At 39.0% G+C, this 27,355-nt stretch overlaps 1 protein-coding gene across 2 annotated transcripts in view; it reads left to right on the top strand.

Annotated features, from left to right (window-relative positions):
* ZNF407 (zinc finger protein 407) overlaps positions 1–27,355 on the top strand; it is a 332,746-nt gene that overhangs the window by 206,932 nt on the left and 98,459 nt on the right. For both annotated transcript variants that reach the window (XM_068671344.1, XM_068671345.1), the window contains one exon: positions 26,301–26,479. In XM_068671344.1, the coding sequence (XP_068527445.1) occupies positions 26,301–26,479 (179 nt within the window). The remainder of the gene's footprint in view (positions 1–26,300; positions 26,480–27,355) is intronic.

Raw genomic sequence — 27,355 nt, 5'->3', positions numbered from 1 at the left:
TAATTTACAAGAGTTGACATTCAAAAACTTTTTAAAAAATTGGTATTTTATTTGATAAATAGTATATGACTATGGAATTAGATGCATGTGCTGTGATGCATGCACGCGAGAGGAGAAAGTTAAACATCTGATTATACCACTGTAGAATTTTGTATTTTCTTTTAATGCTGAGCATACAACTGTAATGTTCTTTTAGTATAAGTTTTAATGTAGTTTCCTAAAACAAGATTGTATAACAAAGGCTAGCCACTCTCATAATACCTAGTTTCAAAGTATTTATGATCCTCTTTAAAGAAAGCTTCTGTACAGAAAGCTTCTGCAGATATTGTGTTTTCTGTACAAAAATTTTTGTTGGTCTGTGCATATGGAGCAAATGTTCTGTGAACTCTTACTGAGCTCCCATTAAATTACTGCCTAGAACTGTGGAGAAATGAATTTGATAACCTGGAGGGGGTGGCTTCCCTTTCTGTGCTTCTACCTTATGGCATCCTCCCCCCCCCTTTTTTTTTCTCTCAAAAATTGAATGTTTCTATTGGCTTTGCTACGTCATTTAAGGACAGGTGTTGTTTTATTCATCAAAATGGTTATGTTAAAAGATCTGTGTTGAAGCAAGTGAGAGCATATATGTGATAGCGTGACATGCTGTGCAGCAGTGAAGGTAACAGGGGTGCTGTGTCTTTGAGCCTGCATGTTTCGGAAGGCTTAATCTTGTGCTCATCCGCTTGTCATGGTCAAGAGGAATGGACTTACTACAGAACTAGGTAGAGAGGTGAGGTGCAGGGGGTTTGAGCTTCTGATGTGGAGACACTACGGAGTGGGAGCGCTGTGGGTATGAATCAAAGTTTGCAGTTGTGGGTTTCTTACACTTGCACAAGGAGTAAATGTCATTCCCCTGCTTAGTATGACAAAATAACTTTAATGCTCTGTGCAGTGAAAGACAGGAGATACTTTTCTTCAGATGGACAGTCTTCTGTATGGGATAGGAATTTCAAGAAATGGCAGGTTTTTACAAGTATTTTATTATATTGGATGTTATTAGAGTAGAAGAAAACATAACTTAGTCATTTTATCAGGATTAACAAGAAATCTCTAAGACCCCCTGCCTGTATATTATTGAAAAATAAATGCTTCACGATAACAGGGTGCTAGTTTCCATTCCTCATAGGCCAATTTTGACTCTTTGGAGGCTGAGCTCTACAGATACCAGCTGATGCAGCTTTGATTCTGCAGGAAACTCGTTCTGAGCTCAGCTGCAAAACATCTGGCAGGGATGCAGCGCTGAGAGCTGTGCTGCTGCTGCTGCAAGCTCACAGAGGCAGCAAGGCACTTCGTGTAGCCGCGGAGGAGCCAGCAGAGGGGCTGCTGTATTTATTAGCCCAGCAGTCCTGCTTGTGCCTGCCAGTTTCCACTGTCCTGGGATATTAGGCAGCCTTGTTGGCAAATATGCTTTATGTGCTCTGCCCAACTCTCTCTTTTTTTTTCTCCTTTTTGTTTTAATACATTTTTAAGGAACTCACACCTTGCCTCCTTGTCAGCTCAGCTAGTGCTACCCGTTTTCCTGAAAAGGTATTAGCAACCCTGTAAATCATGTCCTTCACACCAGTTCAGCAGATCGTACTTACTCGTGTGAGTGTCACCTACAGAAAACCTGAAATCGAGATTTTAAATTCTGCTGGCCCGGTGATGAAATTCACCCCCATGCCTGGAGCCTGAGTTCTCACTTTGGTGACTCCAGCTCAGCCGGCGTGCTCCGAGTTCACCCAGGCTGTTTCAGATGATGCTGTTGGGTGTTGCTTGGCAACTGCAGACTCTTTAACGACCTTTGTAGCTTCGGCGAGAGGAATATTCCTCATCTTGTGCGTGGATCTGGAGCAGAGCACTGTTGGTGCTATCACCACACCTCCTTCCACTGATCGGTGGAGTCACCTCTGTATTCTATACTTTGGGACACTCGAATAAACAAGCTCCGAATACAAGATGTTGTAATTATTCCTGTCCGGCTCGGTGGGTTCTTAGAGATGCTTTCAAGCTTTTGAGTTCTTCAGGAAGAAATTGTGAACAGTTACTTTGCAAAACCTCTTGCCTCTTGTCTACTGAGCAAGAGGCTAGTTGACCTGAGCTAGAAGTACGGAAAGGCAGGCTATTAAAAGAAGTGAATCTGAATTTAGGAACTGTTAGGAAAATCTGAATCATTTGTGACTATACAGGCACCTATAACTTTTTTTTTCTTAGCTGCAAAAACTAAAGTGAAATAGACTGTAAGATACCATGGGGGAAAAGATCTTGGCTGCATGAAACAGAAAAGGGAATTTGTTCCCTCTAACACTCAGCATGGGAAAGTCTTTTTGTAACTAGGAACAGACATGAATGGATGTGGTTTCCCCAGGTGAATAATAAACTAATCTAGCATTTCCATCGCACAAATTTTATATTCTCAATAGCACGCACATTCCCAAAAGGAAATGGCAAATGTTGGTCTTTTTTTTTTTGATTGAATTGCTTTTATAATCTATGTTTGTGATTGGAAGTAAATATTCTTGCAAAACTAATATCAGCCACCTCTACTTCTTGTACTTTTTGTAATAGTTGATATTTTTTTCTAAATCTTTAGCACATTGTTAACAAATAAGTGAACTTCTGCTTCACTATATAGCATGATACAACTTCTAGTAATTATAATTAGAAATTATATGTTCCGTCTAGTTTTTAAAATACAATTCCTTTTGAAGAAAGAAAAATATATATAATAAAAAATTCCTTGTTAAAAGTTTCTGCTATATTTTCCACATTTGTATTTTAAAATTAAGTTAATTCTATTTAGATTTTTTTAAATGACACACGTTTTTGCTTTTCATTTTCAAATCAGTGTGTTTCACCATTCTTATATTACTGTGCTTCATCACACCAAAATATTCGTTTACTCCTAATTAAAGTTCACAGCAATTTTATAATACAGAATCAGCCTCAGACGCCAACATTATATATGCAATGCTTATTTTATATTTCCAAGTCATTTACAAAAGATGTGTTATGCAGCTAAACTTTTTAAATTGCACGGGCCTAGAGTAATGCCATCCAAAATACTGTTTGCATTTTGCAATGGGCACAGTAAGAAGCAAAGAGTCACGTAACATCGTGAAGCTGAGTAATGCCTGTGAACTTCAACTAATTTCTAAAATGGACTATTCTGAGGCCAGAGCTTTTAGACCTGCAATATATTTAGGCACCTGAATTTAACCTGATTTCTGAAGTGCTGAACTAATATATATATGCCCAATGATACCAGTGAAAGATGCAGATTCACAGCATTTTCAGAAATAGAACGAGTTTTGAGCCTGTGTTTAACATAATTCCTATGGAATTAGGAATCTCATTTTAGTTGTAGGCTTCAAATTCAAGTATCATTAATACTAACTTTCCATGTGACTATCACAGCTTCTTAGGGAAATAATAATTTATGTTCAGGGTGTGAGTATAGGGGTGTTTTAGTACCAAATGGATTTGGATTACGTTGTTTGGAGGGCTGTGTCAAAAGGCAGAGCCCTGCTTTTCAGTTCAAATTTGCTGGAGTTCAGGGCTCAGAGGAACGCCGGCTTAGTTTCACGTTACAGAATGAGTATTGCTACAACTTTGACCAAGAGACTGTGGGACAGGTATAATGGTAACAAACTCTGTGCCGTCCCTGTGCTGCAGTTAAAGAAAATGACTCTTGCTTGTCTGGGACTCTGCCGCGTGGTTTAATTTTGCATGGAGTACCTGTGGTGGCCAGGGGAAGGAAGGAATGGAGGACAGCATCCAGGGGAATGGGGATGTTCCACAGTCAGAGATAAGAAAGGTTTAGAAGCTGTGTAAATCACAAAGCCAGGCCAGCAAAACAGCATGAATTCCATAAATGCACCTTTCCGTGAAGTATATGACTTGTGAAGGATGCCTTACAAGACTGAGAATAAATAGCATACATTTTTAATATAATTATGTAAACTAAAATAAATATTTTACATTTATTATGCATAATAAAATAATTAGACAACATTCTGCGGGGGATTATGGCATCTGAAATTCCAAGTGCAGAAGGATTCATTGCGTATTTTCAGCAGCGGCGGCGGCATGACTTAGGGGGAGCGACTCCACGGGGGCTACTTTTCTTTTTTTGGACAGCATCCCTAGGGAGTTCCTCTTTCCCTCTGACTTATAGTATATGTTCATAGGCTGTAAAGACCAGTTCATAATACACTCTAGGATTTGCACCCCAGTCGGAAGAATGTGCAAAGTAAGTGTTTTCTCGCTGTTTGTTTTAGTGAATTTAATAACCTTTCCTTGTCTCCATATCGTTGCGTCAGCTGTGCGCTGCTCCCTGGTTTTATCAAGGATAACTAGGGACTGCTTTAAGTGCTGAGGTAACGGTATATACTTATTCACAGTGAAACTGAAAGGCCATTAAGGCAACTTCTACATAAAATGATGAAACGGTGTATTTATCATTAAAATGTTAGCATTAATATGCACTTTTTACCAGGGAAGTTTTAGATGCATGTGCAGGAAATAACTAGGTTATACAGCTGTGTGGAGAGTGAGGCTGATGAGGATGCCAAGTGGCAACCACCTATGGAAAAACACTTCTCTGCATATCACAAAGGCAGAATCAGGCACAAAAAAAAAGCATATACTTTGTACGAATAAGAAATTGCCGAGGACAATAATGCATGTATGTAATAGAGCATACTGGGCCTTCAGGAAGCACTTAAGTTTCCCTTGTGCTCTGCAGCAGGAGTGGAGGGCATCCAGTGCATTGTGCTAGCAGGCATATAAACAAGTGGAGATGGACGTTGGAGAGAAATTCTGTCAGTCCATGGGCGTAGTTCCCAGATGCAGACTCCTCACAGCATTATACAACCTTTAGTTTTTAATAAACATTCAGATAAAGTATTTGATAATACCTCTATTAATCTCACATAATATATACTGTAGCATTTAAGGCTATGAAAGAAAAAGAAAATCTGAAAAAAAAAATGTAGAGCTGCAAAAACACTTCAACTATTCTAGTGAATACATGGCATACAAACATTGATTGGTATTATTCCGCTTATGATGTTTCTGTTACTTAATAAAACATTTTATATTCATCTTAGCTGGAGCAGATAGTTCACACAGTAATTAAATACGATAGTGCAAAATCATCCATCATGTTAACCAAGAGACTTGACTTCATCCGTAGTTCCTAAAATTGAGAAACTTGTGGAATTAGAGAGCACACAACTGATGGTATGGCCCTCACTGAGAGATGTGCATGCTGTCTACACTGGCTGAGAAAGCCTGTCCCTGAAATTTTGGAGAATTGTGTTGGTGGCAGTGTACAAAAGAACTTAAACTGCAACTCTTTTGGCTCTGCCCATCCTCCCTGCCAGATGCCAGTGTCACTGCATGGACCATTTGAGACAAGCATTTGAGACAAGGTACGTTTATTAGATTACATGATTGTTTCTTTTAAAAAAAATCTTAATATAAACACACACACAAGGAGTAGGTGTATGTAGAGTGGACATATGTCCACAACAAAATTGCCCATTTAAGTGGCTTTTGCACAGCATCAGCATACACTAGTCACTTTGTGAAGATGATTGCTTTCCATATTTTTAATTTATGGCATAGTAAATACACTGTAATTAGTAGAAGGGTAATACAGCTTTTTTATTTATTATAACGAATCATACTTATTCCCTATGATATGAAAATCCATCAATAATGCAATGGTAACTCTAGCTTCTTTTTTTTGTTGTTGTTGTTCTTTTATCATATTTATTTTTTTATTTATTCCCATTTCCCAAAAATATTTATTTATTTCCCTGTGCTCACTATAATTAAGAGGAACTAAAAACTGCCTTATAAATTCAATGAATCTGTGATTTTTGTGCTAACATTTACCAACAGACTTGGGATTTTCAAGTATCTTTAAACCAGTGATGCAAATGCATGTATTGATAATAGTATTCGAGCCTCATTTTGGATTGAATCCTGTGAAGAGTGTTTAAGTGATATATTTGGGACCATGCTAAGTTATTCAGTTGTTTAAAGCACTGAGTTTGATGTTACTGAGGCATACAGACGTCCATGTAATGTGCAATGTTTGTACAGTTTTAACTTCGGTCAACTTGTCTCTGCTGCAGCCTGTTGTGGTCCTAGCTCAGTGCTCTGTCAGTTCACACTCTGAAGTTCTTCAAAGCCATTCCCAGGTTCTTGGTTTCTTTCAGTAGGTAGTGTCTCCCCCTTGCTGTCCAATTTGCGCTTTGTCCCTAAACTCTTGTGACTCGGGAGCTATATACAGGGGTGTTCTGGTGCACCCTTTTTTTGCATGGAAGTCCAAAACACTTAACCCAAAGCCTGAAGTAATTGGTGTCTTGGAAATACGAATAAGAGCCCTTCATGCGGTGGACAGGTTAACGTAACTAATGTCTTCTGTTACCGCATTTTATCTTCTCTCTGTCCTCACACTTCTTTTTCCCTATCCCATGTAAACATCGCTATTGTATCTCTTCCTCTTTCTTCTTATGGAACATAAATATATTAAAATATATATACCTATATTTGTATTTAATAAGTAAAAATGTTTATAAATTTGGAACGCCTGCATGTATTTCAAACTAAAATAACCATAAATAGGCTGCATTTTGATAGTAAATTAGTAAATAGAATTTCAATGCTAACTGCAACAATTGCAACACGAGGGACTGAATGTAGCTATTAGTTTAAAAAAAAAAAAAAAAAGAGTTTGTTTCTTTTACCATTCCTTAATCCCTGATCCAGTCATTACAAAAGGGTCAAAGCAACCTTTTGGGGTGGTCAGTCTATAAGGAATTGTTATTGCTCACTACCTGAGTGGTAGTTAGCAATCTTTGAAAAATATTTTGGTAGTTTTACAGGCCTTAGAGGTGAAATTAATACACAAGTCTGCTGTGTTACATATGATTTATTCTCCGGGCTCTATGGCCATTACCATGTTAAAAAGTTTTTGTAGTAACTCTGTCTTTATAAAAACCTTCCCTCTTCCTCCTTCATTCCTTCATATGTCACATACAAAATAAGTTTAAATGTTAGGAACTACTATAAAACAAATTCTTTTCAGAAACAGTTCCAAAAAGGGGAATAGCCTAGAACAGGGTCAGGGGAGGGAAAGATATTTGCACTCTAAATGCTGATGAAAATAAGAGAAAGAAATTGCTGGAAGAAAGGAAGGAAGGAAATAAAAGTAATATGCAAAAAGCAGCAAAATATGTATCTTTTTGCTGCTTAGATACTTCTAGTGAACTGGAATTTGTGAGCAATTTTCAAATAAGTATGACTTTATTAGGAAGCCCTGATTTATTGGAGATAAATGAAGGAGCTTGCTGGTTCCAGCAGAGTTGCCCTTGTTTCTGTGACAGCTTCTGTCTGGTTTCCTCTGGATCAGTGTGCCGGGGTCCTGGGAACACAGGTAACACCGTTCCCTGAATTTCCAGACCCCCTCACTGCTTTAAAAGTGGAAGCTGTGGGCCAGATATGCCAGGCCTGAGCCTTTGCTGAGTGGTGTTTTCCAAAGCTGAGCAGGATTGAGGCGCCTGGGGTCTGGTGCTCCTGGCCAGCCTCTGGGTGGTGAGCCCCAAAGGACCAAAAGCCTGTACAAAGAGCAGGCTAGAGAGGAGCTTTTTGTCCAAGTGACTTATTAAGTCACTCCTTACAACAGTTTTATCCCTGATTGGCATGGTCTTTGTGGTTTTGCTGGGCCTCTCTAGGTCTGAATAGCAGGCATAGGTACTGTTGAGACCTCTTAAGGACTTTATACAAGTCAGCATTTACAGCCCCCAGTTTTGCTATTGGAAGTGAGGAGTGCTGGTCTGGTGTTACCACAGTTCTTTTTTTTTTTTTGGAAAAACACTTAAATCCCTAATATATTTCTCCTTTCTGTCTATTAAAAAAGTCAAAAGTGGTGTAAGGAATTAATAGGATCTGTTTATTATTAGGTTTGTTATTTAGGTTTACTTGTTCATTTTTTATCTTCAGTCTCTCACATAATATTACATTCGGCTGAATTGTGTTTTGTTTTTGTTTGTTTGTTTGTTTTAATTAGTTGTTTTTTTTTTTAATAATGGAAAAATAATCAAGGGAAAACAAAACACATTATCCAAAATGTATATGAAAAAGGCTGTCCTGTATTCTCAGATGCTGTGGGCCAAAGTTATTGTTTTTCATTTTGCCTCCTTGGGGAAGAGGTGCAGTCTGTATGGCACTCCTTCTCTTTCCCACACAGGCCCCAAGCACTGGGGCCCAGTGTGTTGGGAGAAACAAGCTGGTGCAACGCTGCTCTCCCATCTCCCACCCACATAGGCAAGGGATCAGACAGGAGATTTTCCTTAGTACTTCTCCACCTCCTTCTGTAAATGAACTGAAACAGGGAGGGAGTGGGATCAGAATGGGACAGGAAATAATCTGCTGCTGTTCATAGCCCAAGAGCAAATTGATGCTTCTTCCTGAAGTAGAGAGGAGGTCAGAAAATGACTTTAGACTCTCGTGTACTGCCAGGGTCCCCCTGGTGCTCCCAGGGCCGGTAGCACAGTTGCAGGCTGCTCCATGCCTCAGGCCAGCTGCCTGCCAGGCCGAGTCTGGTTTGCTTTTATTTCCACTGAGGCAAGCTGCCCAGCTCACCGTGATTCCTAGGATGTAGCTCCATACACATACTTGTTTATTTTTAAATAGTGCTTTAAAGTAGCTCTTCTTCTGATGCTCTTCACCGTTGCTATCTACTTATATTTCTAGTGTTTTTGTCATAACCCCTCCCCACACACACAACTAGAAGCTCTTCAGTCCACGAGACTCTAAATCTCGTTGGGTTATAATTCCACAAATAGATCAAGTGGTTCTACTGACATCATAAACCACCTGAACATCCTCCTCCTAGTTTATTGTGGTACTACAAGTACCACCTAAAATACCCTATTTATAGCTTTGTGTTTATCACTTCAGTACACTCTCCTGCAGTCCTCATTCGAGCTAATTATGGATTCTCGCTAACAACTCTGTACTCGAGGAACATCATTTATTCGGCTAGAAATCCAGTGTGGAACATCTTCCTGTCCTAAGCTCCTCTAAACACTTCTGTTTGAAATTTTGCATGTGCCATCTACAGGGCAAGCGATACTTTTGAGTCATTTCAGAGTTGTAGAAGTTACTGGGAAAGTATCAAAAGGAATTATTCAGTTCTAATGGTTTTTCACTAGAAAAATGCGCTATTTTGTAAATCTTTTTATTAACAAGCTCTTGGTAAGATGCAGAGAACCATTTCCATTAGCAAGTTTTTGAGATATCTGCTGTGGGTATTTTAAAATACAAGCCATTAGTAATTCATTTTCTTTTCAGGAATGAGAACGTGCATCTTGAGTTCAAAAAGGCAATTCTTATAAATCAATTAAAGAGGATTGATTTTTAGCCTGGTGTCCCTAACTTATTCTGAGGCTTGCACCTAACCATCCATCCATCCATCCATCCATCCATCCATCCATCTTCTGTCAATTTCTTTAATAACTTCTAAAGCTGTTGGCCAGTTTCAGTCAAAATTGACACGCCATAGTAGTTGCTGAGATTATTTAAGTTCATACATCTTTCTTGAAAGAGGTGAATGAGGAGAGGAGAGAGCCAGCGAGGAACAGGGAGGCACCAAATTCATCTTTCACGAATTCAGCCTTACAGCCGGACAGTAGATTTTTCCAGCCTCACCACGCAGCCCAGCCGTTTCCCTTGCCTGATGGGAGTATCTTGGAGGTTGTGTTGGGGACCTGCTGTTACTGCATGGGGAGATTCAGTTAACAGAGCAAGCATCCATAGGAAACCGTGCTTACATAGTTACAGTGCTCATGTGTCAATGGTTTTGGGTCCCAAATTAACTGTTTGGTGCAGGTTGTCAGGACAAGTTATTTTAAAGGGGTGTTAAAACTTAACAGCTATTTTTAAGGATAAAAAGAACACACACAGATACCTGTGTGGTTTTTTTAGAAAAGAGATTAGTTAGGAAAGATTTATGCCCCTAAGATGGAGAGCACCGACATTTCTAATTCAGTCAGTGAGCAGGAAGAAGCTCCCAGTTATGGACAGATTATTTCACAAGTGCTTTCTTTGGCTTTTCTTCCATACATTTTTTAGGACATTTACTGATGAATTGTGACATAACATGCATGAAGAGAAGAAGCAAAGTTTGAACAAATACTGAGCTTTTTTTACATGGTTTTGGTGATAATGAGCATCCACAAATTCTCATCTCTCACAGGGTCCAGTGGCTCTGTACCTATTTGGAATTCAGCCTTTTCCTTTAGGTGACTAAATGTGACTTTCATCACATTTTAATTTGAATTTTAATTATCCAGCCTTTAAGATTTTGATCAGCACTAATAAATTATAGCACAGCCATCTTATACGGTATTTAGCTGATTGATTTTTGCATGCTAAAATCTAGTCATTTTGAGAAGCAATAAAAATACTTTCAGGCAGAAGAAAGGTTTCAAAGATAAAGGAATCTGTACTTGATTTGTTCAAATCTCTTTCAGACCAGGGAAGGAAGACCTAAATCCAAGCTAGGATTTAGGGCAAGCAGGTGGCTACTATCCATTCTGTTGGATAAAACGCTGTGGCATCAAGTCAGGCAATCAGCCCTTAGGTGTGGGCTGATGAATGCAGCTTGGGAACTGCTCTGGGTTGCCTGGTGGTGGTGCAAGAGATGAGGTGCTTACAGTATTGGGTGACGGTAGCTCTATTAGTGCTTAAGGTATATTTTGAGAAGTAAATATAATATTTGTTTTTCCTAGCTGAGTTCTCGTCCAACCCCCTCTGTTCTTGACTTGCAGTTTTATATTTGGATCTTTTTTCTCTCAGACCGTGTTATGACATAATACTATGAGAATCTTCATGTTCTTTTCCTGCTCGCAAGTGCTCATTTTTAGCTTCAGTTCACCGGTAGCATGGCAGGGGCCCTGTAACGGGAGGATGATAGCTAAGCCTCCCTCCATATAAGCACCTCTGCTCCAAAGCCTAGTTGGGAGTCAGCTCTTCCTGAAAGAAGGGCTGGATGGTGTCTTCTGTCATGGGGTTGATGGTATAAAACAAAAGTTAAGACAGAGAATGAAGTCGTGGCCCCTCTAATGTTAATCACATCACCTCCATGTCCTCCATGAAGCCATGATTCTCCACCCCTCATGAAGTACAAGAGAGAGATGGAAAGCCAGAGAGTTGGTAACGCCTGTCACAAGACTTTGTATCTGGAAACTTAAAAAAGTTAAACTAGGCAAGCAGATTGTGGGACCAAGAGCCCAGTTACTTCTGTTTCCACTAAACTTCACAGGTGGGATCCCAATCCACGAAATCATGCCCAAAAAATGTAAATCCCAGAGCAGCTACTCCTTTAGGAATTTCTGTTTCCCTCACTACTAGTTCACAAGTTCTTGCACAGGTAAGTGAAATCCCCGAGGTGTGCTCAGAAGTGTCAGGCCTGAAGAGATGGGTATATCTGCCGCAACATTTTTGGTACACCTCTTAGGGGAACAGGCCTATTCTTGTATTCTTGGTTATATGCTAAAGGTCTGAAAATGAGACAAGCCAGGATTCATTTAATTAATAACAACAGTGCCATCCAAAGCCTGATTCTTGTTACTGTTTAGTATTCTGAGCTGAGATGGCACAGAACAAGGGTTTGGAAAGCTGTTGTTTGGATTTTGCAGGAAATTTATATGGGAACCACAAACGAGAGCAGAAGAACAATGGTGAAAATGGGGATTAGAAGTGCTTCTGGCTCCTAGCGGTTCCTCACTATCCATTGGCAGAGTTTCAGGAAGAAAGAGTAGATTTCGTGCCAGTTAATGCACTTTCCTGGGACACAGGAGAATTGGATTCAGCCCTCCTGAAGATAAGGACAGCCCTAAACTCAGGATTTCTATTTCCCATAATAGTGCCTTTATTTCTAGAAAGCTAGGGACTCCAGTGCTTCCTTTTCCTGAGCAGATAGGAGCTCCTAAGGTTTCATATGGGTTACTTAACACTTCAGAAAAAGTAGGCACCTAATTTAAGCAAGTCTTGAGACATACATCAGGTCTTTCTTATCTCCACTAATCGTATTGGGAATTTAAGTGCTTATGGTAGACAGATAGGGTTGCCTTCTAGTACTGCCTTGCCCAACAGCATACTTGAATCAAACAGAAGCTTATTTCTACCCCATATTCCAGATGTGCTGTTTCTTTTCTTTTCTTTTCCTTTTTTTTTTTTTCCTCCCTTTATTTTCTGATTGTCTTATTCTTTTCAGTGCTTAGTTTCTAATTTTTCTGAGGCCAAGACTGATTTCTCTGTTGTTCCTCCATACAGTGAGTGGCGTAACTTCATTCTGTAATGGTATCCTCTCAAGTCAATGTGCTGTGCAGTGGGAACATACCAGCTTTCTTGGAGCCAGTTTTCGCATCATAAATAGAGGATTGCATTTCACCACAGGAGTATAGGAAAGCCTGTACCCTTATGGTGAAACCCTACTGTTGCCAAGACTGTGATAGTCTTTAATGGCTAAAACCTCAAAGAAGCTTGAACAGCTGGGAGCCTGCATTCAGTTGAAGTGCAATTTCAGTGCCTAATTCCCATAGTCTCCTTAGAAAATCTCATCTCTCATTTCTAGGACTAGTAACCCAATACCTTTCATGAGAACTAAATGTATATAAATAGATTTTTCAAATACTTTAGCATGAGCAGTCTTAAGCATAAGTACTGTCAGGATCAGGCTTGGCTGTTTTAGTTGGGTGTTGTTTTTAAACCTGACCTTCAAATACGTGTCTCTCTAAATTCATTTCTGACTGCGCTTTTTTGTTTTGTTTTGTTTTGTCTTCTTTGAGATCATGTCAATGTTATACAGCTGGAGAAAGGGTAGCACTGAAACCAGTGGATTTTGGAATGTGAGTGAAGCTATTTAGGCTATTTTCGTTAAAGCACAGCTTTCTGATCTATAACCATCCAGTATGTAGAAAGAAAGGATATCAGGATATTATGAACTCTATTATTCTCTTACTATTCACTTTGTGTTAGTAAGCTGCTGTTCTGTAAACTCACGGAAATAGCCTTGATATATACAGACCGTTTCTATCCCAGCAGCAAAACAACAACAAAAAGAAAACAAAACCTGTATCTATCTGATAACAACAACAAAAAAGGTAACAATTATCCATGTAGTTTTCTACATAAATTTCTTCTATTTACTTAACTTATGCTTACTTTTTGGAAATACTTAGATTATTTATAGTAGTTACACAGTAAACTCTTGTGGCCTCTAAAGAGGTATGTGGATTAATGACTTCTCAAAGAATTGTTTTACAAGAGTACCGTGGTATTTTTAGAATGAGTGTTTAGTTATAGTCGCTGAAGGCATGCTATTCACATAGGCATCTTTTGTACAGAACCTATGTATTTTTTTACTATCTGTGCATTCTGACTTGATTCAGGAATGTACCTCTGCACATGTAGATGGCATTAAGCCTATGAATAGGTCCAGTTGTTCTAAAGTTAGCTGTGCTCCTTAGAAGACCATACTGAATTAGCCCTTTAAGGACTGTGTGACTATCATGCAAAATAGATTTAAAGGATTATTTTTTGGTTTTATATAAAAGGTGAGGAGCGTTGGGTTCTTCTTTTTTTTTTCTTTTTTTTTTGGTTTTATTTTGTTTAAGAGTGGAATATATGTTTTCTTTAGCTGTAAAAGCACAATCAAGGCAACATGATAAGTGAGTCAGTGTTGTAAAAGTAAAACTAATTTTGCCTTCACTCACATGAGCTATAGAAGGAGGAAGCTTTATTGTCCCTGGGAAGGTGATAAGGCAGAGTAATTGTATATTATACTGTCCTGGAACATCTGCCTGAAGACTGTTGGAGCAATTCATCTATCATGGACGATACAGCATGTTTTGTCTTTCTGCTTTAACCCATCCCCACTGCTGGCCTGCACGAAGGTTTTGATAGGGACTGTGCCTGGGCTGGGGCTCACATTAATCAGTCCCCTTGTTCAACACTCCAGCTGACATAATTACAACCTGCGCACAGCAGTTATTCAAGTCGAGTCCTTGTCACTCGTGGTGCGAAACTACACAGCTCAGATCCCGAAGGAGATTGCCTTATCACACAGAACAAGGGCTCACAGGAGTTGAAGAGAATAGAAATGGGAAAATGTCTTCCGGGAGTACTATATATTCCTTTAAAATAAGACATTTGAGAGACTTACAAGGGACAAAGAGAAGCATTGTGCAAGGTCTGAAATGAACAGGTTATTATTTTTAAAAGGATTACACAGGCCATTTTTGTGAAATGGACATGGATTATTAAATAAATTCAGTGGTCTCTCTCTTATCATTCAGTGACTCTGCCCTATTAGTTTTCTTCAGAAGTGATAAAATAGTTTTTGACTTGTATAAGCTTTAAGTATCTCTCAGTAGAAATCATCAGAACACAACTAATAAAAGTGCACATATTATACCAGTAAAATTGGCACACACATAAGGGAAGATCTGCAAGGATCAGAGTTAAAGGTGAAGGAAGAAGCATGCAAAAGGGCTTTCAAAGATGAGCAAGTTCATTAGTTTCTGCTCTAGTATGATACAGGAATGTGAAAGATGAAGCCAAAGAACAAGTTTCATATTTTACCATCTTTCCCTCTTTTTACGTTAACCCTATGTGGTCAAAAAGGCAAATCCATACCACCATCTATACTAAGTAAAAGAGGGTTACTTTCATGTAATATGACAGGGTTTTTTTCTCTCACTTTTTTTTTCTTTAAGTACAAACCTTTGCACATGTGATCAGAAGGCTTTTCCTTGGTGATTAATTTTTTTTTCTGCTTGGGTTTTTATCAGCTTTTTGAAGCTATACAGTTCAGGCAGTTCCTATGCTTCTCAATCAATAGATCTACAATGTGCCATGATTTCTTATCTAGTTAAAACACTGTATGTAATGTTTAGACATAATTGTGTATAGTTGAAAGAACCGTAATAATTTTTTTTGTTCTGGGTGGTCCAATTTGAAACTAATAGTTTTACAAGACAGTTTATCTGGGATATTCAATAGTCTGAAAAAGTGCCAGAAAAAACAGTTTCAAAAAATCTTACACATTTTGCTCTGTTTATGTGCACTAAGAATGGTAGGTAAATTAAATACATAGTTTAGTGCTTTAAATCAACTCTATTCCATTTTAGTATCTCGTGGTGAAGCACACAGTAGATCACGCTTGATGTGTATGTCTACTTTGAAAGCCTAACTACATGAAAACTACAATTTCTTACTGAGCAGCACAGCGTCCATAGGCAAATGTACTCTCACGGGAACACAAAATAAATTTTGCTGCCCCCTACTCTCAAAACAGGGTTTCCTTGGGTGAATGATGACTGTGAAGTAAGCTCAAAGTACAGAGCCAAATGGTGCATTTACTTATTTTTGTGCAGACAATAGCATTATGAGGACATAATGTGAAGAGAATGATGTTTCTCCAATATATACTTTCAAGGCAGATCTTAGATCGGCTAATCAATCATACCTCCAGCTAAAGAATCAGATTTGACTTTCAGAACCGAAGATGGTTTTGCAGTATTGACAGCCAGGAAGGATATATTTTAATTTGCAGACTGAACAAATTTCAATGACATCATGGAAACACAATAAATGTCTGACCTCACAATGACATTTCTCAGACTTAAACTGTACTTCTTGTAGACTTTGAGCCCGGAGAAAGCCTTAAGCTCATCCAATCTGACCTTCTACATAAAACAAACTGCATAGGTGGTTTTTTATTGTATTTTTTTTTCCTACAGCTTGCTCTTGTGTTTTACTGAATTTTGTCTTTTAGAAAGACATTCAGGTTTTATTTGAAAACACCAAAAGTTGGAGAAGCCATTCCCCTTGCATGAAAGGTTAATTGCTGCAATTGCTGAAGAAATCATGCCTTATTTCTCATTTGATTTTAACTACAACTTGTAGTTGTTGCTTTTGGTTTTGGTACAGGTTTTCTCAAATTAAGGTGTTCCTTAATCGTGCATTTATTCCTTGTTGAGATATTCAAGTCTCAAACTCAAGCAAAACAGAATTTTTTTCCCCTTAACTTGTAGTTCTGTTTCTAACCATTGCAGCTGCTTGTGTACTTTCTAAAATGTAGGCAGCAATATGGGAAGTAGATTTGCTGGCATTAGTTTCTGCAGTGTCATAAAGAGAACATAGCCTCCTTACATTTTCTTACTACTTACTTGCTTATACATCTAAGGATGGCATGGGAACTTTCTTACAACATCACACTAGAAGTTCACATAAAACCGTTGGCTCTCTAATCCCTAAATCATTTTCAGTGTCATAGCTTTTCACAGTGTTTTTGCCTTCTGTGAGTTACTTGCATGCTTTGTGTAAAGGTGTGAAACCTGGCACCAGGGTGTATGTGTACATATTTTGATTCAACCGACCTAGCTTCTGAAACCATCCTACTTGCTGTGTATGACTGCAGTATCATTGTTATTAATCATGCTACCAATTACAGTGTCACCTGCAAATTTTATTAGCAGGAATTTTATATATATTCTTTCGGCATGCATAACAAAAGTGAATCTTTCAGACAATTAATGCTTATTCCTGAGATAAATTGAAACATTAAAAATGAGGAAGAAAATGACCATTGCTTTTTGCATGGGGGGGTGGGGCTGGGATAGGGCAAGAAGAAGCAATACATTAGCATTAAAAAACTACTTCAAGCAGAGATTGTACAGACCACGGTGCCCTGGATGTGAATCCAGGCTGCAAAGCAACAGGATTTGCCCTCTAGGGAGCCGTGTTGTCACTAAAATGGCTGAAGGAACTGACACAAAGGCCATTTGGAAGAAGTGCCATCTGCATCTGAGATTGACAGGCAGCCTTTAGGGTCTGCTGCTATCATTTCTGACTCCGGCAACATGAGGAGTCCAGTTTTATCTCATTGCAGCCTCTAGACCATTGCAGCACCCTTTCTTAGGCTCCATCTGCACTTTTATATTTGAGAAAATACTTTATGGGTTCCCGAGGATATACAAACAGACCCTACAGAATTGTTCAGCTACTTTATGTGGTCATTAAAGGAAGTACAATAGGGAAAGAATTGATGTTGAAAGGGAAAGTGTGTCTTCAATTAAATTCCTTCCAGCTTTTTAAAAAAATGGATGCTTTCCATGGCCTCATTTCAGCAAGGTATTTGATCATGTTCATAAATTTAAGCTTGTGAGTCATCCTTTTCAAGTCGATGGGGCTGCTTGTGCTTAAGCTGCACAAGTGTGTAAGTGCCTTGCTAAATCAGGGCCCAGGGTACTTAAAGGCCGGTCCCCGTCCTTAGGCCGTGGCAGAGAGGCCGTTCCTCAGACCAACTTCTATTTTATGCCACCTGCTCCAGCGTGAACACAAAGGGGGAGGGAGGAAGCCCACGAACAATGGAGTGATTATTCGCCGTTCACTGGGAAATAGATGAACTCCACCTGCTATTTCTGCCACTTAAACCGTGGCTGGCACGGGGCGGCAGGGCGCTGCGCACAGCCAACCTTTGCAGCCCTCACGCGCAGGCAGGCTGAGCCGGTGGGCCAGTGAGCCAGGCCATGGCAGGGCCCCTCTTCATGCAGGGAGGCTGAACTAGGGGGTCCTGTTAAATGTTACGGAGAGATTTCAGTGAAAATTGTGCTTCTCTTCCCCCTCTAGTCAGTAGAAGGAGACCTCGTGGCTTTCTCTGAAGAGCTGCTCGAGCAGACCCTCTGAGGCACGGCTCCCTGCCTCTCTGCATCCCTTCCTCCTGCTCCTCTTCGAGTAGTTTGGACATAAGTTCTAGCTTTCTGTCTAAATTATTCCCATTTCTCTTTCTGTTAAAAGCAGGGTTAGTGGGAGCATTTAAGGCAGGAAGCCATTATTTCCTTCAAATCAGAGCAATTTATTTTTTTTTTTTTTCTGCAAAAATAAAGCTTTCTTTATGTTGTGAAGTGTGCTGTGAAACAAGCTGTTTGGTGGTTGTTGTTTGTTTGGGGGGAGAATTTTTTGACTGAAAATTCATGAATTGATCTAGTTGCCAGTACTGCTTTTATACTTTGGTTGTTTGCTCACTGTGCAGAGCTGTAACCTGCTCTACAGATCCCTAGGAGGAAAGCTAAGCTCCACTTCTTATTTCCCCTCAGAATCTCCAGTTACCCCAAATTTGCCTTTTGAAGATTGCATTTTGGCTATTGTTTCCAACTCTTTGTAGCTCGTGTACTTCTAACGATTGATTCTTTGAAATTGGGATATTTGCTCATTGTATATATATTATGGTAGATCTGTGTCCAGATTGCATTTTGGACATGCTAGTCTGCCGAATGGAGCTGAAGCACAAGCAGTAATTATCAATCTTCCATCACTTTCAGTGCTGACGCACAAGTTTTTGCTGCTTCCCTACAGGGCTCTGCTACTTTTTAGCAGCCAGCATTGGACATCTGTCACACATACTGTATGTCATAACAAATAGATCATTATAGAAAAAAAATGCAAAGCTATAAATGTAGAAAAGCAGAAAATGTTACGATTATTATCCCTGGGTGTTACTATAATACTGTCAGAATAAATCCCAAATACATTTTTATTATTTTCTTTGTGAAACTGACTGTGTCATAAAATCTCATTAAAACATGTAAATGTAGTGTGCTCTCTTTTATGGGCTACTTCATATTTTCTGAGTGGCAATACATGCAGTACACGGCAGTACATGTAAAACATGGCAATGCATGTGGCCACCAGATTGTTAGGCATGCATTTTTATGACATGGTGGGTATGTAGCTCAGTCAGTTTAGCTCAGTATGGTTGAAAAGCATCAGCTGAGGGCAAAAGTTCACAGCAGAAACACAGAGTGGTATAGGATAGTGGTGTCCCCCAGCAGTTCCTTGGCACTGTCCACCAGAGGTCTTTCTGAACAGCGTTAAGAGGTATCTGCCAGCAGTGACATAGGCAGAACCGAGCTTGCCTTAGGTACGTTGTAGCTGACTTGCTGACTTCCATGGAGCTAAATGCGTCTAATTCTGGCAATAATACCGTAAGTCACTTGCTAACTGAGGTTGGTCACAGAGCACCAGCCCATGTATTCATGTCATTCTTCCCTCTGTCATTTAAAAACTAAATAAAAGACAGGATTTTGCTTGTAAAGGAGAAAAAGCAAGGAAGAGGTAACCCAGGTGTATGCTAGTAAAAACACTGAGATGTACCGCGTTTCTCATATACATATGCACATATAGGTTATATATGTGTTAATGTATAATAATTACAGTTTTATAATAATGATGACGATGCTAATGTTAATACAGTTCAGAATGTATTTTTCTCCATGACATATTTTTGCTTTTTACTGTTTCTTGGGCAATACTGTAGCACTGACCAGGTAAGCCAATACTACAGTTTTTAAGCTCATGTTCTGAACTGAGCATTCATGATGTGTGCTAATTGCATTTGTGTTGTAGCTAGTTTGAGTTAGCTGGCAATTAGTTTATCCAAACCTCCAATGGATTTTGGATGTTGGAGGTTTGGATAGCAGAGGATTCTTCAGCTGAGCAGGAAGGGTCAGACATGTAGCAGCATCTGTTAGCTGGGTGCCACATTGTAAGAAATGTGACCATTTGTGAGACTGATTAACTGTAGAGTAATTTGCCTACAATTACAACAGATTCCCCTTTACTCGCCCTCAGATTTCAATGTGTCTCAAAATATGATGTTTCAGCACCAAAGAGGCTGAGGGTTTGAAGGAAGAATCACTGGGCAGATTTTTTACAGACTGTGGTATCCATGAGGTCAAGCTAATTGCTCCTTATGACCTTGTGTTTCCAAAAAAAAAAATAAAAAAAAATATATATATATATATATTTTAGTTTAAATTAAAATTTCAATAACTAAAGACAGTTTTCCAAATTAGCTTGTTATTTTCTGTAAACTAGGCACCTCCAAATTTTTGGTTAATAACTGAGGTAAAGAGTCTTCAATGATACATCCTGTTTTTCTGAGAAGTTTGTTTTCATCATAACTGCTTGGATTTCAAGAATAAAGTATCCATTGAATTTGCTATTTTTCAGTCAAAATGCTGCCATTTCTGTAGGTTGCATAGCAGGGTACGAACGGTGCAGAAGACCTTCAGAGTGCTCCCTGTACCAGAGTGAACTTGATTCATACCGACTAGCAGGGAAAAACAGAAATCTTTTCACTCAGTCGGCTGTATCACTGTGTTTGTTTTCATGTTGTAAATAGTGACATCCATGGAGCTGCCACAAGGCCTTTAGGTTATATGCATTTCTCTGCGGAAAGAGGATGTTTGTACCTAGTGTCCTGAAGAAATCTTTTTGTGAAAGGTTTGTTTTGTGCTAATATAAGCCCTGCAAGGTGCTAAAATTTTTAAAACTTAGTGGGCTAGATAATTAACATTTTGCCTCATTTGTACCTCTGAAAGCTTCCATTTCCATGTCTTGCAGTAAGCATCTTTCTGAAAATACCAGGCACTGCATAATGGAAGAGTGTCCTAATTTCAGTCTCCTATTAGTAAAACATTTTAATAAAACTAGGTTGTTTCCTGCTATATTTCTCGCAGCTGTTGAATACAGTGCTAATATATTATCATGTACAAAACCCTTAGAAAAAAATAGAAGCATTCATATTCTATATGGGCAGGTTTAGAATTAACAGAACATGTTTTTATGAATTTCTTTCTTTTTTTTTTTTTAATAAAAGAAAAGATGAGGACAGCAGATACCTCCGGTATCGGGCAGCCACGGCTCTGCAGCTAGCTACAGAACTGGGCTGTTCGCGTGGGCTGCTTAAAGCAACGCTGGTGGCTGGAGGAGGATTGAGCACGACCCCCTCCTTCCAGCCTCAAGACTAGGGCTGAGCCCCTCTGCGTGGGCAAGAGATGCCCAAAGCCTGTCCTCTTACTGCTTGTACTGCTCACTGGCAGGGCTGGCTGGCTGGCTTGTAGAGAGAAGGAAGAGGAGATGGGGGAATAATGACCACCGCCAGCACCAACTGCGGGACCTGCAGGCTGCCCAGTCCCCACCTTGCATGAACTTGCTGCAAGGCTCCTTGCTCCTCACGTGGCTCCCTGCTGCTGACTTTGAACACCCGCCTCTGCCTCCTGCACAGTGCACGCCTGTGCTCTGCCATCCTGGAAGCCCTTACCCTAGTGTTGTTTTCAACGGGAAGGACCTAGTTTTTGACCAGTGGCACACCATAACTTGCCAATGCAATTGAGAAAATGGCTGCATAGGGGCAGTTATACTGCTCTGAGGGGTCAGAGGAACAACAGTGTTTTCTTGCTTAGGAAGGAAGGCAGGTCTGAGAACTTTTGCCCTGTGCACTAGCAGCATGTATTTTCCCATTGTCCTGTAGATAAAGTTCTCCATTTCTTGCTTTTTAGCACAATACCCTATTTTTGGTAACAGAACTGATATATAGAGATAGGAGAGAGGCAATGGGAGGACAAAGCAAATAAAGGCAGAAGCTTCTCATGCTGACAAAATGTCTTGGCTGTCTATGCTACCCCTAACCTACCACTTCCCTCTGTGCTCTCCCACCGAGCAGATTAATGCTGCTAAGAAGCAGATGAGGGCACTGAGGGTTGTGGCATATAGCACTGGGCTTACTTGTCACTCTGTGGATGGTGCTTGTGCAGGCACAATTCCTAGTGGAAAATCTGAATAAACTGTTTTGTTCTCATCCTTGGGATAGCTGAGTTTGCTTTAGACTCTATTGTGGATAAGCTTTGAGCTTCACTGTAGTAGGATGCCACTGGAGATGTCCATTGGAGGTTGCTTATTATTTGTTGTTAGAGTACCTACACAGCTTTTTTCACTGTGGTGTGCCTTTCCTATCTAGGTAATTACCAGTATCCTGAGACTTGGTAGCAAAATTACAATGATATCAGAAGTAAATTAAATCTCTCTTGGAGGTATTGTTCTTGTTGAAGAGCAGGGCGCAGAGGGTGGTGATCCATGGCACGAAGTCTAGTCAAAGACCAGTAACTAGCAGGGTACCCCAGGGGTCAATACTGGGTCCAGTCCCATTCAGTGTCTTCACTAATGGCCTGGACAGATGGGTCAGAATTTACCCTCAGCAAGTTTGCTGATGGCACAAAATGGGTGGACACCAAGTTGAACACAAGCCAGGAATGTGCCCTTGCTGCAAGATGGCCAACAGCATCTGGGTACTGGGTACTACATTTGAAGTACTGCCGCAAGTAGGTTTATTATCCTTGACAGCTGCTCAGCACTGGTGAGGCCACACCTGGAGTGGTGTGTCCAGTTCTGGGCTTCCCAGTACCAGTGAGATCTGGATATACTGGAGAGAGTCCAACAACGGGGTCACTAAGGTGATGAAGGCACTGGAGCAGCACTCATATGAAGAAAAGCTTGGGAGTTGGGAGTGTTTAGCCTACAAGTTTCGGGAGGGATCTTAGAAATGCGTATAAATAAGTGGTGGGAAAGTGTGAAGATGGAGTCCAACTCTTCTCAGTGGTGCCCAGTGACAGGACACGAGGCAGCAGGCACAAATGGAAACACAGGAGGTTCTGTCTGAACATGAGCAAACACTTTTTTTTAATGTGTGGGTGACTGAGCACTGGCACAGGTTGCCCAAAGAGATTGTGAAGTCTCCCTCCTTTAGGATACTCAAAATCCATCCACACAAGGTCCTGGGCAAGGTGGCCCTACTTGAGCAGGGCAGTTGTATAAGATGACATCTATCCTCTTGGAAGAGACAAAAGGTCTCTTTCAAACTCAACCATACTGTGACTCTGTGGCAAAAGTACAATTTTACAATTAAGTAATTTCCAGTTTATGAGTTTATGATATTCCAATAGGAGCAGTAGAAGAAAGACCGAAAACTGGCTGGTAGGTATGGACTTGTAATGACAACATGAAATGTGCATTTAGAACAGTGATGTGAATGCATCACCGTGCAATGAGCATTAGAGCTTTAAAAAATAATCTTTTTATCTTCAGACAGAAAGAGGTTTTCCTTTCCTCTTAAGCAGTAGCTGGATTTCTCAGGAGAAACTTGCTATCTGTCTCCCTTACTTCACAGCTCTCTGTCCCTTAGGACAGAAAGTGCAGGAGCTCTCCTGGCCATGTGCAGAGGAAAACACTCCTACACCCTTCCCAGTACATCAGTCTTTGATAGAGGAAGTTGTACAGGCCTCTTACTGGGAACTGTGGGCCGAGCTCCTCATGTTTCTTGTTCATCCGCAACATTTCCCATCTCCTCTCTCACCACTGACTGAAATGAATGCTGAAAACTCTCCAGAGGTCTTCCATTTCCCCATAAGAGAATTGTCGCAGAGTTTCAATCAAGTCTTATAAACCTTTCTTCATTTCTGATAAGGCTCACTGGAGGAAAAGTAGAAAGAAAAGAAATTTCTGTACTGCTTCTCTGCATCAGCTCTGAATGCAAACCCATCGACTATAGCTTCAAACTAATTATGTCTCGCTAATGAGTGCCCTTCCTGTTATTTCAGTGTGGAAAAATTGCCAGAAATATATACGTTTGGTTTTCAAAACGGAAAATTGGTCATAAGGACAAAAACATGCTTACATTTAGAAATAATGATAATAATTTAACTATGAAAACTCTGTTTTAGCCTGGAACAGAGGCTAGCCTCTTAAAAGCTGCATTTATTTCTTTGCTGCTGTAATTCAGAGTGGGACTCAACAAAAAAACAAAAAAAAAAAAGACTTTATTCAAACAATTTCTTTTGTGCTGGGCTCTCCATTGCCAAATTTCAGAACAAAGGGAATCTTTATCTCAGAGTTTATAAACTCCTGGAAGTGAATTTTATAGCACAAAGCCTGTCAAATGTTTAACTATCATCACTATTGCAGCACTATAATATTTTAGTTAGATGTTTATCATGGCATAGCTTTAGTGAAAACACAGTGCTGTTTAAAATCACAGACCTCTGTGTTTAGTCGTATGAGATGAAGTGATGTAAGTACACACATACAGAGTTTGGGTGTTGTGTTTTGTGTTGTTTTTTTTTGGTCAGCCATATAATAACATATTCGTACAGTACTCAGGAGAAGACTCCTAATAAAACAGATGAAGCACATTGAATAATTATATATATATATATATATATATATATATATATATACACAGTACATTTTTGTCATGTCATATTTAAGGGTATTACTTGGCTTCAAAAGTGCTTGGATTTGCCAGTTGTTACCTTCCTGGTTTACTTTATGATTGCAATTGCTGCATTGCAACCTAATACGAGAGCCATTTGTAATGCCTTGTGATCTCATGTTCCTCATTTCAGATTAAGCTTTTCTGGGCTCATCACATGGAAAAATATATATATATTTAAGTTATGATTTCCCATGATAAATGTATCAGTATGTTGGCATGTTTAGGCACAGATTTTTACTGATAGCTAAATAAATGAGTCTTCAGGATTGCTCTATTTAAAGTGGTTAGAGCAAATTCACAAATCAAAGGAGATAGGACTAGCCTTTTATGCCTTGAACAGGCTGGGTTTTCTTCACAATTCTTACATAGGTTTCCACAGATCCTTTATATATTTCACAGAAATATTTCAAAGTAAAAAGTTTTATATCTCTCCTGAACATAGTATGAGAGCCGAACTAAAAGGATTCAGATATTTTATTTCAGATTTGTATGCTCTACTTTAATCCACTGCCCTTTAAAGTATAACCCACGATAGAAGGTTACCAGATTGTCTCCTGCTTTCATTGCAGTGTACACTATCCATTTTTTTTATAAAATACATGTTTCACTTTAACAACATTTATGAGCACTGTAATTTTTTTTAGGGCTGAATCCTGAAAGATGCTGAGGAACAATATTTCCCATATTTTTCAGTGAACATAAGTGTCTTCTCTGACATTCTTAGGAGTCTGATCATTATACTGGTATATAGCAGATGGACATGACAGAGGGTGAGCTTTGGCAGCACCGTAAGGCAGTTATCATCTTTACTATGACCATCTCCAAGGGAGAGACAGGCACTCCAACAGAACTTCAAGCTGCTACTTCCAGTTTTTTTGGGGGGTCTTTTTTTAGGTGCTTCTTATGGTGATATTAGTAACAGTGGTGAGCAAACAATCAGTTGCTCAAAACACTACCCTTGTTTTACTTGAGTACTTTTGAAGTATCATGTATTTATGTATTTCAGTTGAGTGCTTGTACTTCTTTCAGTGAAGCTTGATTAACATTCTTAGTTTAACCACATTAATAGTGTATAGTACTACAGACTAAAGTCTACAAAAGAAATGGGTATACACTGGCCATTATTTTAATTCAAGAATAATCATTAGCTATTTCTGCTTGAAATAAATGGGAAAATGATATTTTGTATACGGATTTTATCGCATACTTAAAGTGGGAAATTCTAATACAAAATAATTTTGGAATGATACTGCAAAATTTTTAATACTGGAATTTAAAAAAATACTGCCACATCATGGATCTCTCTGTGGATAAAGCAAATGTAAGATCTTTTTCTATTCTTTTTTTTCTCCAGAAATATTATGAGAGACTTTCCTTGAAGCATGTTCCTTGAAGTGCTTAAAAATGTATATGTGTTCTGAATTTTATATATGAAAACTCCAGTGTTCCACAACAGCCGTATTTCAGATATAGATCAGAATCTGTGCATATTTTCTAAAAGGTGTAAACTTGAATAGCTCACTTCTCCTTTCTAATAACAGTTAATAAGATGACATAAGAGTTGATAGAATATCCTTACAAAAATCATTTGCAACAGCTCCTCTGAAGTCTAGGAACTGTGTTGGAAAAGTTCACCTGAACACTGTTGGGAATGTTATAGGCATCTGTGCATTTCTCTAGCAGGGTTTATTCAAGACCTAGCTGTTAGGATGGTTAAATGAAGATCAGTTTTGGTAAGTTAAAGAGTTTTGCTTAATGTCTGTCTGTCACTGATTACCATTGAGAAAAATAAGAATGATAAGGCTTTTGCAAATGTGAAAACCATTCATTTTTAAATGCTTCTGGTTCAGATGCATTGCTCAGTTAACCTGAAACAGGAACCTTCATGCAGGGGACATCTATACAAAACTTAAAGAGAATACAAGAATCATGCAGGTAATGAAGAATGAGCAATGGATACCCATTTTCTGTTATAACACTATATTTTATTTTATTTTATTTTCAGCCAGAGCTTGAATGACTAGTATTGAATAAATTATTATATACCTTCTTTTTATTTTTATTTTTTTAATTTATTGCTTTTTAGGTCTAACTGTGCTGAAAACATCCGTAAACACATCTTGCATACAGGAAAGCATGAAGGAGTGAAAATGTATAACTGTCCTAAATGTGACTATGGAACCAATATCCCCGTGGAGTTTCGTAACCACTTGAAAGAACTACACCCAGACATTGAAAATCCCGATCTGGCATACTTACATGCTGGTAAGGTCATTCTTCCATTTGCTTTTAAATTCTTCACTTTTCCAGGTGAGCATGCTGAAATGATTGCAATAAGAAAGCTAGCTGTTATGTTACTATCATTTATTCTGAAGAAGAACATGATTTTAAAATGGGCTTAGTTCTCTTCAAGTTTCCATAAGGGGTGAAAGTTATATGTCAAGCACTGAAATCCATTCAAGTTTCATCAGCAAGGTTTGCAGTTTAATGCGTAAATATCAGAAATGCATGCTATTTAGACGCTTTGTTTTGAAATTTAGTTAAACTTCTGTACAGAGATATATTTTTTAAACATTTATATTAAATTTCTTTACCCACCCCATTTCTCCAAGAGCAGAAAAACAAAATTCCTGAGCAAATTCAATATCAAATGAATGAACACCTTTAAAAATTTCATTACAGTGAAACAATGATTAGCATTAAAATATAGAAGAGCAGAGATCCATCAATAACTTGCATGTATGTTTTGAGACTTTACATTAGAGAGCACAGACATGAGAATCACCAGAGGAATGCAAAACAAAAACATGGCTTTAGAAATAGGAACTAAAAGAAAAAAAGTTAGGGATGTGTTCTGTTTAAGAAGACGATAATTTTTATAGCAGGGATTTTAAAGTTCAGAATAGAAGGTGGAAGTATAGTTGGAGCATCAGGATAGGAGAAGAGAGTTCAGTGGAAAGATTTTAGGAGAAATCATACAAGCATAGACTGGAGCTTAAATGAAATGTGATCTTAATTCAGGAGAGGAAGATAACTTAGACATCACTGGGAGGGAAGACAAGTCAGAGCAGAGGGAAAAAAGAACAGATGGTGAGAAGAAAGAGTTTGGGAATCCAGAGGAGGAAGAAGCTATGTGGGCCA

The sequence above is a fragment of the Anas acuta genome, chromosome 2, assembly GCF_963932015.1.
Source record: "Anas acuta chromosome 2, bAnaAcu1.1, whole genome shotgun sequence".
NCBI lineage: Eukaryota > Metazoa > Chordata > Aves > Anseriformes > Anatidae > Anas > Anas acuta.
Note: the sequence above shows the minus strand (reverse complement) of the source record. Positions and strands in the feature narration are given on the sequence as shown.